The sequence below is a fragment of the Python bivittatus genome, unplaced genomic scaffold (genome assembly GCF_059951505.1).
Source record: "Python bivittatus isolate LINGU-HERP-01145 unplaced genomic scaffold, Pbiv_v1 ctg000850_np1212, whole genome shotgun sequence".
Lineage (NCBI taxonomy): Eukaryota > Metazoa > Chordata > Lepidosauria > Squamata > Pythonidae > Python > Python bivittatus.
In genome coordinates this window covers 47,477,687-47,496,828 of record NW_028277112.1, presented here as the reverse complement: position 1 = coordinate 47,496,828, position 19,142 = coordinate 47,477,687, and the positions used below count along the sequence as shown (strand labels likewise).

The window sequence follows — 19,142 nt, the reverse complement described above, 5'->3', positions numbered from 1 at the left end:
TGCATGACATGCAATATTAGTTCTTATTTCATGTGGTAATTATATCTGATCCTGAGAGATCAAGCAGTTACTACTGGCTGCTGAGTAAGACGAGTGTGTTGTATTGTTAGTGGTTGTGAACTTTTAAAGTTTTTGGCCACACCTTTCAAAAGTATAAGGTTAGGGCAAAAATTATCAGGTGTTAGTCATATGTGTTTTAAAAAGCAAATGCATTCAATGCTGTTTTAAACGGTTACAGTAATTGTTAATTTAAGATTAATTTTGCTGTTCCCAGATCCTAGGTTAACATTTCCTGCTTTCAGTTTGCTATCTTGACACAGAAATACAGAGCAACAGTTGGGTTCTCCTTTGGGCTCAGAACACTGAATTTCCTTTTCTCCTCTAGACAAAAGGGGTTTCAAAATATATAACTTTTTGGAGCAGCTTCCTTTGCTCCCCTTCCGCTCTTAGGGGCTGTGTTGATGCTGTTAAGCTAGTAAAATAGAATGAGCTTGCTGTATGGGAAAAAGGAGACTGGGAACTTTTTTTTTTTTAATGTCAGAATAGCCTTGCAGATTTAAGCTTCTAACTTAAGTGCAAATTTTGAAAGAGCAAAATCAGTAGCAAGTAACTTCATTGTTCTTTTTGTTTCTTTCTAGCGGTAGAAATGACATGCTATGTCATAAATTTGCTCAGACTAAAAATACAGACTCAGTTTTTGCAAATAAGAACAGTGGAATGAAAACATTGTTGATAAAATCACTGTAGTAGAGGAGGAAGCTTGGAAGGATTTCTGTCCTGAATCAGTTTGTCACTATCTCTGTTACAGTTTCACCCAGCTCTCTAATAAAGAAAGATGTGCAGAGAATTATGTTTCCTTTCCATTTAAGCAAACATCTTCCAAACACTTCCTAAGAAATTAATTGTATTCCAGCCAGACTTGCATGCTGCCATCCCACAGGAAATGGGTCAGCAATCCATTAAGATGCCATTAGATAATCTAATTTGGAACTTAATCTCTAAATTAACCATGCTCTATACTTGAAGCATACTTGAGAGGAAGAAAAAAAGTTTGTTTGAATCGATAGGGAAGCCGAAGCGTGAAGAAGGCTGTTTGTTTTTTCTGTAGCTGTGGTCACGTCTCAAGCCGTCTGGTAACCAGGAGAAACCAGACATGATGTAATTCCAGATTGAACTTGAACTTCGAGGACTGAGAATGGGAAAACAATAGACCATAGGAATCAATAATGTCCAATTTCCACATGATTATGTTTGGCACTTTAAGTTAACATTTATGGAAAAAGCAGCAAAACTACAATATGACCAAAATGGGGGTACAGTGGGGAATCCACAAATGGAAAGAAAGAAAAAACAACTTCTTCAGCTGTATTTTGTTGAACAAGAGATTCCAATAGGATTAGAGAAGTTCCCGATCTGCAGTAAACTAGTTGTTTGTTCTGAGCACCCTTTTGTTCTCTTAGGTAGGATAAACTTAATCTTATGTTTCCTGTCAGATGATTTTGGCAGTGCTTTTAGGAAAGGAGGAGCATGTTTTGAAAGTGCTCTCAGCTGGAAAGTGGACCATTAACCCCTTGCTGATCTCAAAGTGTCTACTCTCAGTTTCAGTTTACGTAATGTTGTCTTCAGCTATAAACAACTGCATGGTTTTTTAGAAGTTTCTGATAACGTTTACTGAATAAAATAAATATATGCTAATGATTGGCTATGTCAGTGCCTGCAAAGAAGTATATGACCTGCTGAGCATCATTTCTGAAGTAGTTTAGGAGAAAAATAATAAATGCTTGTATGGTTTTACCTTTTAAGAAATAACTTCTGAAAGGATGGAGACGAAGCAAATCAGGCATTTGTTAGGAAAAAGAGATTGATACGATATAGACCAAAGCTTTTTGGCTGGTCTCTCCTGTGCTGTATTTTAAAACAACGTATCAGAGTACACAAGGGAGACATATAGTGTTTCACTAAAGGGGATGCAGCATTTGGGGGCCCTTTTAAAGCAGTTTCAGGGCAGGGTAAGTAAAAAGACGAAAGGTGGGTTAAGCCTGTTGAACTTAATATACATATTTTATTGCTTTTTTTTTAGTGAAAAATCAAACCACTATTCATGGAGGTTTGCCACTGAAATATATAGCTAGGATCTTAGGGGAGAGGGTTTCAGGGGTGGAAAAGAGAGGGCAGGAGGAAAAGCCTGTGAATCATAACTTACTCATCCCTGAGAATCTAGGTAAGTACAGCTTACTGACCTATATTATGTCTCATATTAAATAAAACAAGCACTAGAGACATTATTTTTAGCTCATACTTGAAACAAAGCAGGAATAAAAGGTTCCTTGTTTAAAAAAAAAAAAAGCATGAGGTTAACTTACCTGAACAGGTAATATGGATCTTGTTCTTTTTGGATACATAAATACTGTAGCTCCTGGGACTGACTAACATGCTACCTGTTTCCTATTGAGAAAATTATAGATGTTTCGTACCTCTAGTTTACTAATATCAATATTATCATGTACTTGCTGATTTTTCAAGAAAATTTGATTTACTTAGAAATTTCTCCAATAACCATAAAATGACTAGGGTCTTAACACAGATATATTGTGAATAGATATCATAAACACTAGATCTCTAACACTTAGTTGTCCTCTGGTACTTTTCTCATGTAAACTAATAAATAAAAATGCATTAGTGGCATTTCAGCTTGTAAATTCATTTATGCTCAAAATAGATCCAGGGTTCCAGTATATACCATTGTTTCTAGAAACTAACCCTCAGTTTCTGTACATTCTCCCAAATATTTGAGATCGCCAGACTGCCCTGAGTATTCACAGGGTTGCCATCAAGAATTATATTCCCATGTCATTCTCACTCACATTGTGTGGTTTAATTTTTCCAGTGACACTGTATAAATGATAGTCAGTTATTCTGGTTAAAGAGAAGAGACCATGCTGCAGATATGTAGTGTATTGGCATAAGATCAGTCCAGAATGTAGACCTTCAGCACTGAATTTCTGGGATCACCACTGAAGGACCTCCACAGTCATCACCACCACCATACATGGATACCAGAAGTACTCCTGTTGAGCATGATGGGATTTTAAAACTTCTTTCCATCATTATTAGTTTTACATGTAAGCATTTAATGTTTAAATGTTAAAATAGTATTTCAGTTCTAATATCTCAAGCAGCTCTTGAAGAAGCACAGTAGACAGGACTGAAAATTGACCAAGACTTAGGTACATTCAGACTCCAAGAATGGGTCAAAAGGGGGACCCCTTACTTAAGGTTGGGCCCAGCTGCAAACCTATTACTATAGAGGAGGGGTAGAATTAAGCTACATTGTAGATTATGCTTGAGGATGTTTATACAGACTTATTTCCTATATCTGTATGGAATATCCATATCCTGTGAGAGTTGCTGGAAACAATAAGAAGCAGTGTTAGAAGAGATCAAGGAACATTTAATAGTAAGCTGCTGTCTCAGGTCCTGCTCTAACCAGAGAGAGAACAAGAGTATTATTTTGTACCCTTGAAGCTCCCTCCCTCCCATAATTGCTGAAAATTGGCAATGTAGTTTCCTGTCATTTTGAGACAGGAAACACACAAGTTTTGTATTGTAAGTACTAAAATACAATTATTGAAATTAAGAAAAAACAAAGGAATTCTTCCTAAGCCTCCCCTCCCCTAAACAGAAAACACTGGCTTTTCCCACAAGCATTTCATGGTCTTTCTTGCTTTGTATCATTGCGTTTCCCGTTGGGGCCCCCACCCTCCCAAAAATGGTGAAGTGTAGGTCTCAGCTGCTATATGATTGTCCAGTCTCGGTCTAGAACTTTTGGATGAGAGAGACACATGCACACACACACACTTACACACAGAGATGGTGATTCACTTTCTGATTTGTTCTATCAAAAGCTAAAAATAAGTTCTACTGGTATATCCTGTATACAGGATGAGGAACCAACAGATGTGGCAGCAGGAGGAGCAGATAAGCTCTGAACTAATCATGAAATTTGACACTGAGTGCATTAATTATGCATATGAACAATTGATCCCAAGGACAGGGATCTGTGACTAAAGGATGTTTGTCACTTGGGTCTAGTTATTACATATTCAAGACATACTGCCATGTCTGACTCTAATAATACTACATTCCATTCTTGATCTTTGGAATGGTTTCCTCAGCACCCTCTTCAGTGTCCAGAATGTCTAAAGTAGGCCATGTTCATTTTCATCATTGACATAAGAACAAGCATCCCAAAAGTGTCAATATACAATATGTACCTCCTATTTGCTGGGATGTGGGCAGCAGTATTTTGTCTCGTGGTTGTGACTTAGAAGTGCTGCATGTGACATTGGACGCTTAATCTACGCTCTCTTACTAAAAGTAATTATATGAAAGCTTTGGTTGACCAAGTTTACAACTTGGAATGTAAGAAGTGTATGGTATGGTATGGTATGGTATGGTATGGTATGGTATGGTATGGTATGGTATGGTATGGTATGGTATGGTATGGTATGGTGTATGGTATGGTATGGTATGGTATGGTATGGTATGGTATGAAATGAAATATGCATTATATAGTTGTAAAATGAAGAGAAAGGTGAACAATAATAAATTCAAATGAAGGTAGTCTGATTTTGAGGAGTAGAGTTGATGGATAAATGCATGGAAGTAAAGACACTGGTTTAAGTATGAATGAAATGGCTAAAATACATGTCAGAAGGTATAGATTTATGTCATCTACATTGTTTTGGGTACATATGAAACTATGAATTGATTTATGATAGAACCATATTAAGCTCTAATGAATGGTGATAATGTGAGAATGAGGGATAAGTTTGGGAGGAAATTGCACAACATTCTAAATGAATGTGATCTGGGAGAAAAAATTACTCTTTTGGGTGACATAAATGGATGGGTGGGATTGGGCCCTTCAAAAACTCCAAATGAATGAGAATGGTGATTCATGAATATAAGCTTAGTTGAAATTCTTTTTGTTTCAGATACACAATTTAAGCATAAGTCTATTCATGCCTACTCATGATAAATGAATGATATAAAAGTATGATTGATTTGATTGTTATGTTTGAAGACAAAGTGAAAGGTGCAAGTATTGTGGGAGGTTCTAATTGTGGGACAAAGCATTATTTGGTAGTATCAAGAATGAATTTGGGAGAAAATAGACATGGGAGAAAAGGGAAGACACCAGACTTCTGCAGGAAGTCAAATCATTACAAAAATGTATAAGACATAGCAATTTATCAACAGAACTAATGAATATTCTGAATAAAAATTATATATAAAGATGTTAAAACTGTTTGAAATAGAACAAAAAGATTAATGTCATAAATTGCCACAAAAGCGTGTAAAGTTAGTCTAATAAGTATGAAAAAGAATATTTGGTGAAATAATGAAATAAAAAACCTGTGCTTAAGCAAAGATACATGTAATGGAATGATTACTGTAAAAAGTGAGAAAGATATACTAAGTATAGAGAGAGAAAGATAGTTACAAAGAATGCAGAATTATTGAAGTGGGTGAAATCTAAAAAGGAGTGTCTGGCAGAGTGAATGGAATTAAAAATAAATGTCATGAAATGATATGTGATGAAGTGAGGGGATGCTGGAAGGAGTATTTTAGAGGTTTCTATGGGAATGATAACAATATTTCGAAAAGTAGAATTGAAACGGATGCTTTACATATTAGTATTGAATAAAAATGTTGAAAAGTAAATTACAAATATTGTCAAAATGTTAAAATATGGATGTGGTTTTCTCATGGAGTTGTTATGTGATTTATTTAAAATGTGTGTAAAGATTGCATCTTTTCCCAAGGATTGGAAGAATGCTGTTGTTTTCCTTCACAGAGGGGACAGTTGTAATAGCAAGTAATGAAGGCAAGAAGTGCTGGGAGTTATTTTCTTAAGTATGCCTGGGGAGATGTTTGGTGGAATTTAAAAGGTGATAATGAACAGAAAATTGGGATGTACAGTGAAGCTTTGTGCTGAGCAGGAAGTGCCAGACCAGAGTTTTATTCTTTGTGGTGTCACTGAGAAATTCATGCATGTGAGAAAGTTTACTGTACATTTATTGATATAGTAAAAGTATATGATAAAACAAATAGACTTGAATTTTGCAAGAATATGGTTAAAAGTTCACTGTTGAATGTGAAAGGAATAGTATATGATAGAAGAAGGTATGAAAAGAGATGAAATGCTTAGCAAATAGCTCAATATTAATTAGGGAATAAGAGAAGTATGTGTAATGTCCTCTTGATTGTTTAATAAATATATGAATAAATGTGTAAAAAATAACTGGTATTGGCACTAGAAGTATTTTGTCTAGAAAACTGAATGTCTGCGTACTTTTGTTGTTGAATGAAAATTTGCAGCAAATATTAGGGTGTATGATAAAAATAAAAGAAAGTACAGTTCTGAAAACGAATGTATCAAAGATCAAAGTAATTCCATTTCACAGTGAAAATGGAGTGAATGAATGCAAATTACATATAAAAGGCAAAAACTAGGACATGCCAATGAATTTTGGGAGAATGTTGACTAAGGTTGGACAAACATGGAGAAAATTAAGAAGCCAAAATGTTACTAGAAAGCAAGTGGGTAACATGTATCTATTGTGAGAATGACTATTGAAAGAAGCAAAAATTGTATATAGAAGCGTGTTTCTGCCCGCTTTGATATATGGATGTAAGAGTTGTATATGTCAGAAACATAAAGCAAGCTGAATGCATTGGGAATGGAGTAATTTAGGAATATGTTTGGTAAAACAACAAAAGATAAGGTCAAGGATGAATGAGTGATGAAGGAATGTGGACTGAATGCAGAAGAGAATGATTGGTACCAAAAAGTATGCTTAGATGGTTTTGTCTTATAGGGAATATTAAAAAGGATTGAATTGCAAAATAAACATATTATAGCTGGTCGCACAGTCAGCCAGATGTTTAGACTGGATTTGGCATTTGTATCATCTATCTACTGGTCTACGACTGTAATAAAGATTGAACTGAACTGAACTGTACCACCTATCGAGTCCTTCCCAAGGACCTGGGATAGGCAGATGTTGTTTGAAGATGTTAAAGGTATTGTCATAGGATGTAAGCTGTTCCAAGTAAACCTGTCTTTTGCAACTGACTGATGGTGATTTTGTCAATGCTGATGGTCTTCAAGTGGTACTCCAGGTGTTTTGGTATTGCACCCAAGGCGCCTATTACTATTGGTACTATCTTTGCTTTCTTTTGCCACAGTCGTTCTATTTCTATTTGCAGATCTTCGTATCTTGTGATTTTCTCCAATTCTTTCTCTTCTGTTCTGCTGTCTCCAGGTATTGCAGTGTCCACTATCCAGACTTTTTTGTCTTTCTTATCGACAGTTGTTAAATCTGGGGTGTTATGTGGGAGGCACTTATCTGTTTGAATTCTAAAGTCCCAGAGCACTTTAGCTTCTTAATTTTCTATGACTTTATCTGCTTTGTGGTCCCACCAGTTCTTGCTTACAGGCAAATGGTATTTCTTGCAGATATTCCAATGCACCATTGTTGCTACTTTGTCATGCTGTTGTTTGCAGTCAGTCTGTGCAGTTTTCTTGCAGCAGCTACTAGGTGATCCACTGTTTCTTCAGCTTCTTTGCAGAGGTGGCATTTGCTGTCTGTTGCTGTCTTCTCAATTCTGGCTTTATATGCATTTGTTCTTAACACTTGGTCTTGTCCAGCCAGAATTAGCTCCTCTCCCTTTTTCTTCAGCTTTCCTGCTCTTAGCCATTGTCAGGTCTTCTTGTTATCTGCTTTGTCTGCAGATTGTTTTGTTTTGTTTTTTTGGTGTACTGGCTCTGTAATACTTAGCCTTGCCATGTCTCTTTTCTATCCATCATTTGGACTTTCTTGTAAGCCAGTTTGGTTCTTTGATATTCAGTAAGCCTTCATGGTATACTAGCTTCAGTGCATCTTCTTCACTGTCCTTCAGCTATTTTTCTAATGCCCTTTTTCCTTCTTCAACTGTACTTGCAACATTCCATGCCCACCTATGCTCCTTGGTAAGTAGAGTCGGTCAGCATCACTGTATGGATGAAGGGCGTGATTCATTGTCATTATTTTTCTGGTAGGCCTCTAGTTCTCCTTGAGTCCAGTCCATTATTCTAACTGTGTATCTAATGACTGGAATTGCCCAGGTGTTCATTGCCTTGATGGTATTTCCTTCACTGAGTTTGGACTTTAAGATCTTCTTCACTCTCATGATGTATTCACTCCTAACCTTCTTCTTGACTTCATTGTACTTGATGTTGTCAGCTTGAAGGATGCCCAGGTATTTGTAATGATCTTTTTCATCCAGACTCTTGAAGTTATTTCCATAGGACATCTTGATTCCTTCAGTTTTCACTATTTTTCCCCTGTTGATGGTAAGGGTAGTACATTTGTCCAGTCCAGACTCCTTTGCAATGTCTTGGCTATATATTCAGACAGTGTTGAGCAGTGATTCCATTTCAGATGGTGTTTTTCCATACAGCTTCAGATTGTCCGTGTAAAGGAGGTGGGATAGCCTGGCAGATGTTTTTGATGTTTGATAGCTATGGCCTGACTTGTTCAGTATTGTTGACAGAGGAGTCAGTGCAATGGATATGGTGGAAGCAAAGGTGGTTTACAAGGATAGGTATGGAGAGGTATAGTAAATGTTGTTCATATAGACTAAATTCTTTTCTCTTCTGCTAGTTTGTCTGCTAGTTTTTTGCTTAGTTCTTGTTACTATTTTTCTTTGCTTTGCAGAATGTTGCAATGCAGTAGCATAATGGGCATATATGTAAACATATAAGTCACAAAATTTAAAAATGTATAGGTGATGGACAAATTTCAAGTTCGATTAGAATTAAAAATGCAAAAGAATAGCAACAACAGAATATCCAGATTATGACACTTTCAACCCAGGCAACAATGTGTGTTGCATCCATTATTAAGGCTTATACTATACTGAATTCAGTCTGTCATATAGGTAACAGTGTAGTTTGTTTTCTTCGTTGCTTTCCTGTCCTCAAGTATTGCCTCAGATATGACTTTGGTAAGCATAATTTATCAGTAGGAGAAAAGAATCTGCAAAGCTAGACAATATAATGTCAATAATTTTCTTTAATAACTTTATTGATAACATTCTTTCAGTTACTTAATGTAACATTTTATCATATGTTTTCATAAAACTATTAAACGTTGTTACTGCAATAGTAGTAAAAATCAAAAGATTTATTTGACCTGAAAAAAAAAATAATCAGAGTATGCCCTGTTAAGTAGGCCTGTATGGTATTTTTATTAACTAGGCATTAATTCTGAAAATAGTACTGAATGGTGTTGTCTAGTTTCCTTGAGACTTCTAGTCCAGAAATAATCAGTTTACACATTACATATGCCACAAGGTACTAATGAAAAGAACTCCCCAGGTGAAATGAGATAATTTTAAAATTGTCTTAAAGCAACTAATTTAAATCAACACTAACACTTTCAGAGATGGCACATTTTGGCCATAATTTGTCCAGAGTTAATGCCTAGTTAATAAAAAAAAAAATTCCATGAAACTGTGTAGATAAGCAGGCATTTATAATTGAAATCCACACCCTAATTAATTACCATGGTATCAGGATTAGCATAGATCATAGTTTGCCTACAACTGCAAAGTATAGCTCAGACTAAGAAATAATGTATTGAACTATATTCTCAACAATATCTGGTAGGGAATGCATAAGAGTAGGGGTTCTTTCTAACTTGCCAAACAATGACATGGAAAATTGAATTCATCAGTTAGCTTATAAATGCTACTCTTTGTGCTTCTGTCAATCCTGCATGAAATCAGTACCTGCAGACAACAGCACTATCTTTATGTTATGTCTTTTCACCTCCATCAGTGGTCAACAGAAATATTTAGCCATGGAAGGCTGTAGTAATCACAAGAATTACAATTAGCTGAATATGTGTGGATCACTTGGTGGAGGGAAGCTGCTGTTGCATCTTTATGGCAAATGCCATATGCATATAGATGCAATAACAACAAAAAATAATTTCTTAAAGTAATTTTTATTCATACTAGTCTTGTTATGTCCTTAATGTACTGCAGGACATGAACCTTGATGTACCACATCATTTAATCAGAATATTTAACTATCTCAGCAACTATTATTTTACATTTTAAAGCAGCATTTTTTTCCTCTGTAAATGTATAAACCTAGTGCTAATACAAAGGCCAGTGCTGTGTATTTTTTAACTTAATCAGCATGTTGCTTGTCGGAGGCTTATAAAAATCTTGTGGATTTGCATAGCAATAACTTAAGAGATTTGTACCATTCTCCAAAGATTCATAAATAACACCAATAAATACATTGCATGGTCCTTTTTAACACAACCATAGTGCAGTGGGCAGTTTGAAATACTAAGGCAAACATCAACGTTGTCAAGTTATGCTTCAACAAAAGTCCTGTTGGTTGCTTACTATAATTTATTTTCCCCTATAAAGGAAAAGAAGAAAAATCATTGCTTCTGTACACCTGCATATTAAAGATGAATGCTGTTATTAACAGAAGCTTGTGCCGATATGAATAATATTCTGCACTGCATGCATCAAGTATTGTGTTAGATGGCAGAAAGCAGTCTATCCTAAGCACTCACTCATTGCCACAGCTAGTTTTAGGATTAGAATGATAGAGCAACCGGCCATTGCATAATATTGTACTTGCACATTGAAGTTTATCCATGGTATAAAGGATGCTGTTACAATTATTGTTCAAACATGAGGTTGGGTGGCTTTCAGATATTCATTCAAAGTTGTTGCTGCTTCGACATTTTAAATGTTTATTCTGCTTTCTTTTTTCTTTTCCTTTCACAGTCCTGGTACCTGGGCTAGCTTGGTCCCCTTTCAAGTATCAAACAGGACATCAATCCTGCCCACAAATGTCCAAAATTATGGTTTGAACATAATTGGAGAGCCTTTTCTTCAAGCAGAAACAAGCAACTGAGGGAGATTGAAACTGAACAAATACTATAAAAGAAAGGAAGATGGGACAAAAAGCAAAGAAGAAACTGAAGAAAGAAGAAACATAAACCAGCAATTGCAGCACTTACAATCATTAATTCCCTTAAGATTGAAACTATAATGGCAAAAACAACAGCAACAACAAAAATGTTGGGATGGGGGAGAGGATCAATGATATTTCACTGATGAGTGGAAAGATGCTCCTCCTGAGTAGCCTTTGTTCTATGAAATCCACTGGGAAATAGATGTTCTGTCTCTGACAATATATTTTAACTGACTTTCTAGATGCCTTAATATTTGCATGATAAGCTAGTTTATTGGTTTAGTATTCTTGTTGTTTACGCATGGGATCACTATTCCTAGTTAGCTCTCAAAACAAAGGCTAGGAGGCATCCACAGAACTGCAGGAGAAGGAGGGCCACAAGCTATTTTTTTCTCAGCAGTCTGATTTCTAAAAGATTTTTCAAAGAAAAAGAAATTCAGCTTTTAGTTGTCAACCCCAATTTATTTAATTTAGGCCCTTAACCCAGTCTTTTCTTAGTGTGTTACCCAGTTTAAATTTTTCAGGAAGTCATTTAAATAAGCAGGCATTATATAAAATCAATGGCTTACTTTGGGTAAAAGAAAGTGTTACCTTCTCAAATGACAGTTTAAAAAACCTGAGAAAGACACTAAAAATAATTCCCCATGCTAATGAAAACACTTAGAGGCAAGTGCAATTTAAAAACTGTATCTAAAGGGGATAATTGTTATAAGTCCTTTAGCCCTTGGACTCTAAATCGAGGGGATTAAAAGACAAGATGAATTTCAAAAGTATTTCGAACAAATGTATTTTTCCCTCACTTTTGAAAGGGGGGGTCATTAAAAGGCATTAACTAAATCAAGACAAATCATTTACTTGAGAAAAAGAAATTAATTGAAACGCAGCACTTATGTTGATTTAGCTTCTGCCTCCTTTGAGGTATCTTATTTATTTAAAGTTACTGGTTGGATCAAGAACCCATAGATAATGGAAGAGGTTCCATAGAACCTTCACGACAGAGACTGAGAGAGGTAAATCCATGTCACAGGGGCATAGCTTCCGGTTTACAAATGGGAATGACAGGTTGTTGGGTTGTGGGAAGGGGAACTGAAATATATTTTTTAAAAATGCACTCTTTAAAAAGCCTAATGACAGGGTGCTGAAAACTTGCATGGTGCTCTCAGAAATTAGCCTTGTTTGACAGATTTCTCATATACACAATATTGTGCATGGGCAGATACATTTTGCCTCTATGTCTCTATAAAAGAATAATTAAAACTACTCTATCCAGTAATCCTAATTTGCACGAAGTTATAATGTCCACATAACGTGCCTTGCCTTGAAATCTAAAAAGTGACATCACTACACTTGTTTTGCTGCATTTATTATCATTTTAAATCTGTACCATTTTTATGACAAAATATTTTGTACTCCAGATGGGAAAATAACAACAACAAAAAGTGACATCATGGATTTTTTAAGCAGTTATAACTTTATCTCACATTTATAAAGCATATCATGGCTGTGTATAGTTGCCGCTTAAAAATTGTAATCGACCAGCAATATTTTCAGTATTTTGGTGTTTTTTCTATTAATCTTTCATGTTTTTCATCTTCCAATTAATATTGGGGGGAGGGGATTCAAATTTATACGAATTATGCAATACCAAGTTTTGCCTATGTAGGTAGTGCTTTTAGCTGTATTGGTTATTATAGGTAAGTACACAGATTTAAAAGACAAAAGATTAATGTATGCTTTTTTGTTTGTTTTAATTGACCAAAGTGGGTACTGCTATTTTTGCAGTGTGATGAGATCCTTTTTGTGTACTAAGAGATGGGCAGGGGATTTTTTTTTTTTTTAACTACATACATATATCTATATATTCTGGGGTGGGTGGGGAGGATTTTTAACACTTGACAGTGTAGCTGTGCAGCAGAGCACCATTGGCTGGGTGAGGGCTACAAAGCGACTCTTCTTCCTACTGTGATTTTTAAAAAAAAATCAAAAAGGTGTTCTCTTTTAAATTTCCCACCTGGGGTGCAAGCTGAAATCATTTCTGGATTGAAAACAATAACAGCAAAAATGAAAAATAAATGGTAATGGATTTTATTGGAGGCGGACCTGACTTGAGAAAGAATTACTCCTTTTAAAAAAAAATTAAGGTCTCAAGACCCACAGAGATCAAAAGCCCTGTAAAATTTTGCAAGTTATGTATCCGTCATATAAAAGACTATTTTGAGACTTAAAAATCACATAGTATATACTGCCAAAACAGTGGTCTTCCAAAGACGCTAATTGTATACTAAGTATTGAATTGGATTCAGTATTTGTTTTCTGCAAATGAAGGGATCTCCAATTGGAATTTCATGAAGGTTTTTTCCCCTTTTCTGCAGCCTTCAGTATCACTGGCTTCTATTGTCAGAGGTCAGGTAGGAATTGGGGACTGGACCGTTCAGTGACTAATCTGCCAGTGGAACGTTTTGCTAGATCAGATCCCTTCTGTAGCCTTGCTCCCATATAGACCTACACTACTGTTTCAGTACAAATCACCAAGCACAAAATGTACATACGCCATGTGTTTGTGGACAACCTGGTTATATATTAAAATGAGTATAGAAAACAGCCAGCGTTGATTGCCTAAATATAAAGGTTGCCCTGCTCGAGCAAGGGTGATTATATGTGATCACATCCCTCTTGCACAAAACTACTAAAATGTCCACACTGCATTTCTAATACTGGCAAGAACGCAAAGTAGTCCATCTTATTTTTGTGTTCTTACAAAGAGTAGCTCCTTTCTAAATAACTAGTTGTAAAGATCTCTTAGATTAGATAAAAATGGAAATGAATAAATTATTCAGACTTGCATTCTATTTTTTAAAATAACACCTTATGTAGACATGGCGCATATGTCTCTATTCTGATAAAGATAATGCCCATCAATTGTAATGTGCACCAACAGTAGAAGAAAATCATCATAATCTGATGCTTCTTTCCCCTTTCCAGGAGATAGAAATGAATATATGTACAAGTCCAATGTTAGTATTCACAACTGGCATGGATGTAGGTATTTCGTCCTTGGTATCTGTACTGAAAATACAAACTAAAACCCAAGGAATTGTTCGGTCTATGTGTATACTGACACGCAAGTTTGGTTTGCCTTTAGTTTCAGCAGATGTAGATTGATAGGCAGTTAATACACTTTTATAACATTATAAAGAAATATTTTAAAGAGTTCCTAATCTGCCCTTTTCAAACAGCTATGCAAAGAGAATGAAAATTACAACAGGGTACAATATTTCCCTTCAAATAGCTTCTTACTGAAAAAAATTGTACACTGCCATGAGCCACATAAGTGTGGCAATATATAAATAAAGTAAAACAATAAAATTACTTTGAAGAAGAGTATCCTAAAACATTGCCATTTGAGCTAGAGAAAATACTTTTAGATACTCGTTCCAAAATATTCATGTGAACCATGGCTTCTCACTTTTTTCCAGAGCAGTAGTTCAACATGCTGCTCTGAGCTAGAAAAGCATCTAAATAAGCAGTGCTTAGGGTTGCCATAAAATAAATAAATAATAAAAATTATCCTGATGTCCTGCTTTGACTGTGGCCTTTTGTACTAGGGGCTACGTCTCAACCAATTTCCACCTGAATTGCCACTGAATTAGCTGGCATTTTCCCTGTTGCAGCCTTCTTTAAAACGACGCTGAGAATCACAGATGCTGAAAGAGAGTCATTCTCTAGAGCTCCCTTTCTGCACCAATTCCTCTTGCACCAATAGAATGCCTTTTTGAGGAAGTTGCTTCTGTAAAGTCTAAGGGCAGTTGCAAAGCTGTACGATTGTTTTGTTGGTAAGGTTTGTATTTAGCTAAAGCAAGAATGAAACCAACTATATGTTGGCTCTTTTTTTCTGAGCCCCTTTGTAAGTGAATTAATTCACTAAATATATGGCTGTTGGGAAGAACCAAAATGTACAAACAGGTCCCTTAGCTAGTGGCCCATAAAACCATGCACTGTTCTTTTGGTTAATCTCTTAATGACCACCATGTATGAATGGTGTCGTTAAAAATGGCTGGAGACCGATAGTCATTTATCTATCCAGCCCAATAATTTCTTTCATTTGGAACACTGAGACCAAGTTGATTCAGACTTTAAAGTGCAATAGTTTAATTGACAAGCAGAACATGACAGAGAATCGTTGCGACTAAACTTGATAATAATTCTGGCCTAATGAATACATCAAATGGATATATTTTTTTTCAAAGAGAATATTTCTAAAAGGCTACCTTGCTTCTTTAGATCCACTCTTTTGACATTGAATTGCCTGGTCATTTGGACCATCATCCTGACAAAACTTTCAGGATAATGTTCTCTGTGGGTTTTTCTGCCTCCCTTTGTAACATAAAGATCCATCATATCCACCTCTTCTACACTTTTCTCAGAGCTGAGAATTCTAGTGCAGAATGAAGTGTTGCAAACTGTAATCTAGTCTAAACCCCCTCCTTGATCAGGAAATATATTCTGACAAAATCAAGCCACCCCGTTCTATGTGCACTGTTCTGCCTTTTTTCAGTTGCTTTGCAGCCTTGACCTCTTGGCAGTGCCACTGAAGTGTGTTTTCCCCTAGAATGACATGAACATTTGAGGCTTGACTAAGGAAAAAAAGGCAGTGAAGGAGACTGTACATAGACATGGCAAAATATTAAATATAGCAATATAGTTGTGTGTTCAGGTGGGCAGCTCCATTTATAATATGTGAATGAATCTGTGAAGCTGCAATTAGAGAAGAACAGAGGATCTTCTTAATGAACCCACCTATCGTGTAGACAGTAATTTGTACACTGTATAGTTTTGTTAAGATTTTTTTTTAAAGCACCCTCGTTTGTAAAGCTAATTTTTAGCAATTATAATGGAAATGTATGTCATTTCCACTTTTAACGTAAACAAGAATCTTCCTTGTTTGGAAACTGGACTTGGGTTAAAACTCTCCAGTTTCTTAATTTATGTATTAAAACAAACAAAAAAAAGTCTGTCCATGTTACGAGATATTTCACTATGCTTGAAAAGCATAGGTTACTGATCCTTTTAAAAGAAATTGTAAATGGAGAAAAGTTATATTTTATGAAGGTTATTTTGTTGTATTTAGTATTGGAAAGTTGGGTTTTGGAGCATTTCAGAATGTTGGAAGCACCACTGTCTTTTTTTATTAGTATATATGGCCTTTAGCAAAAATGTTGTGATTGTTACATGATGGTATTTAAGAGCAGGTTCACAGAGCATCCAGGAGAGAATTTCAGTGAAAAAATGAAAACAGTACTTATGTCTCATATAGCAGTGTCCTCAGGGAGCAAAAATTTGGGTTTGCAATTAGGAGCTTCGTAAGGACTTACTGAATGAGATTGCACAAGGATATACTGAGCTTTATCAACAGTGTGTGTCCTGTATCTAAAACATTCTAAATTTTGTATACTATGTGAGATTGTGAAGGCTGCATCCCACATTTGATGTACAGTATTCACCCTTGAAAAAAGTCTCTACACCATTGCTGGCACCATTGCCTCAAGCATGACATTGACTATAGTTTACATATTCCTGTCAAGGTCTTTTGTTAACATTTACCAGCTGCATGCTTCCTAGGCTCTTATTTTTTTATTGGGTTTCTATAAAAGATGCTAAACAATGCAGGCAAATCATGTTGAACAGTGAAAGCTCAAAATTGAATGTCCTACTCCATGCTGAAGGAGCTGAAACCTGCCTCCTTCATATTTGCACTTTCTGAGACTTCCCCTGTTTTTCTATCTCTTCAAAATGGTGTGGGTGTGTTGGAGCCCCACAGTTGGAGGATAACACGGACCACTGGGTTTGCCCTTTGACCCGGCACAATGACCTTTGCATCAGCCAAACTTATTGCCATGACAACTCTTGTACTGTTTCCATGCCACAGCTCTATTGGTCACATTTGTTAATAGCAAAGGGGACAAAGTAGGAGACGGTCAATTTATACATTTTGGTTGCAATTTTTTTCCTCAATGGTTGTAAGTAGTTTTTTTTATATATATAATAAAAGGGTTCACTAGTTATTACTCCTTAGGATTATCTGTGTGTTGCAATTAAAATGTATGTTGACTTTGTGAAAGGGGCTTCAGTGGCACTAGCCACCCCCCACGCTCATCCAAGCCTTTGTTGCTTTTAGCGCTCGATACCGTTCCAGGAAGAACCGAAACAAACACAGCAGAAAGTACTACACCGAAAGCAGCGAGAGCCAGTGACACTGAAGCCAGTCTTTGTATTACTGTATTTTTGACAGAATGGTTTTGAAAACTGTGCTACAGGGACTGATGTGGCAGATGTGTATCTATATGCAGAAGGACTTTTTTTTAAATAAAAAAAGAAGTATGGCTTATTATGCATTCTTCATAGAGGGCATTGAAGTTGCATGGACTAATAAAAAGTTGATGCAAAACAAGAGAGAGAAAGAGACGAAAAAAAAAACCAGCAAAAAATGATTACCAAAAAGAAAAAAAAAAAGCGAGAGAAATTTTAAAAAATGACCAGTGCCTGTTCAGTTTCACAGTCTCTGTTGAGTTCAGTTGTAAATATGTTTCAGATAACATTTACTTCAAAAAAAAAAATTAAAATAGAAACTACAACATTGTAGAATGTGAGGGGTAACTCCATCCCAGGTTAGGCTTCTCAAGAGCTACATTAGATTATGTCTTCATCAAGCTGTTAATTTGTGCTTATATCATATAGAACTTTAGTGAACTGGGAAGAAGCACCCCAATCTCAATGATAATTCTCTAAGAACAATTTTTGTAGGGCTGTGTGTTTCTTTAGATACATTTAGTGCAACTGTAGGTGACAAGTAGTCAGTTATTGCTTGCTAGCTACACACCAGGGTTGATCCATTTTAAAACTTCTGGCATTGTCTGCCTTTCTCCCCAGAGCCAGAGGTCCCCAGTATGTTAGATGTACTTCTGTTTGGTTTGTTTTTAAACGCATGCAGAATTTTGGTGTAATGATAAATTTACCCATAGGATGCATATATAGTCTGCAGTTTTCACTTTTACAATTGGGACCTCGGGCAACCAGACTCTCTTTGGGGCCAGAAGGTTTGTAACTAAGGGTTCTGGGGAGAAGAACTGTGCTTATTTGCAGGACGGTCGTGTTGTTTGGAGTACTTTTCATTAGGTTACAAAGCTCAGCTGCCACAAGTTTTAAACTGGTGTAAATCAAGCTTGAGTTAATGTGATTTACTGTTATATCCAGCCTATATTGCTAGCAGCTGCCCATACTGCAGTCAATTACTGGAAGCAGATATATTTCCTATGCAAAACTGTTTAAACAATAAAATGAGCTATGCTACAGCCCTCTGGCCACTTGTGTTTTCTTTTCTCCCTCTTAACAGTAATAACTGATTAGTAATATTTTGGAATTTTTCTTTAGTTGTTGGTCTCTCAGACCATGTAGGTTAGGGTTTTCAACCTTCTGTTCCTTCTGCTTGATGTTTAGTTGAGCTCTGTGCGTACATGTATCCCAGCTTTCAATACACAGTTAAGGCTGCAGAGATAAACAGAACAATTTCTAAAATGAAGCAGATCTTTAATTGTTATCCTTATTTGATGACATACAAGAATTGCTAATGTTTAACCCTAAAATGTCTTACAAGTTTTTTTTTTATTATTATTATTTTGGAAACTTGACCTGAGATCTATTTTATTAGATCTCTTAGTTGGAGCGTTTATCACCATCTGCAATTCCTGATAGGTTTTAAAAATATGATTACTTACCTGGTGCATGTATACCAGAGTTACAATAATTCAGTGCATGATAGTCTGTGGCAAGCATATTAGTGGATACCTGGTTATGGATATCTGCCTTGATTTTGACTACTAGATCTGATCTGGGGGAAAACAAAAACAACAGGATGGCCACTAGATTACAATCAATGGATGCAGAAATTCCAGCATTTTGTCACTATCTAGTAATCTGGATTTTTGCAATGCAGATCTGGTAGCCCTACCTTCATCCTCAGCCCGTATACAGTAACATTGTGGAATGTTGGTTTTTCAAAGATTGAACTCAACAAGACTCCTCCAAGCTTGTA

General features: G+C 36.0%; 1 protein-coding gene across 8 annotated transcripts in view; it reads left to right on the top strand.

The window, feature by feature from the left end:
* Window positions 1-18,402, top strand: part of NFIB (nuclear factor I B) — a 346,323-nt gene extending 327,921 nt beyond the window's left edge. For all 8 annotated transcript variants that reach the window (XM_088130118.1, XM_088130117.1, XM_088130122.1 and 5 more), the window contains one exon: window positions 10,864-18,402. In XM_088130118.1, coding sequence (XP_087986244.1) covers window positions 10,864-10,993 — 130 coding nt within the window. In that variant the 3' untranslated portion in view covers window positions 10,994-18,402. The remainder of the gene's footprint in view (window positions 1-10,863) is intronic.
* Window positions 18,403-19,142: the final 740 nt, after the last annotated feature.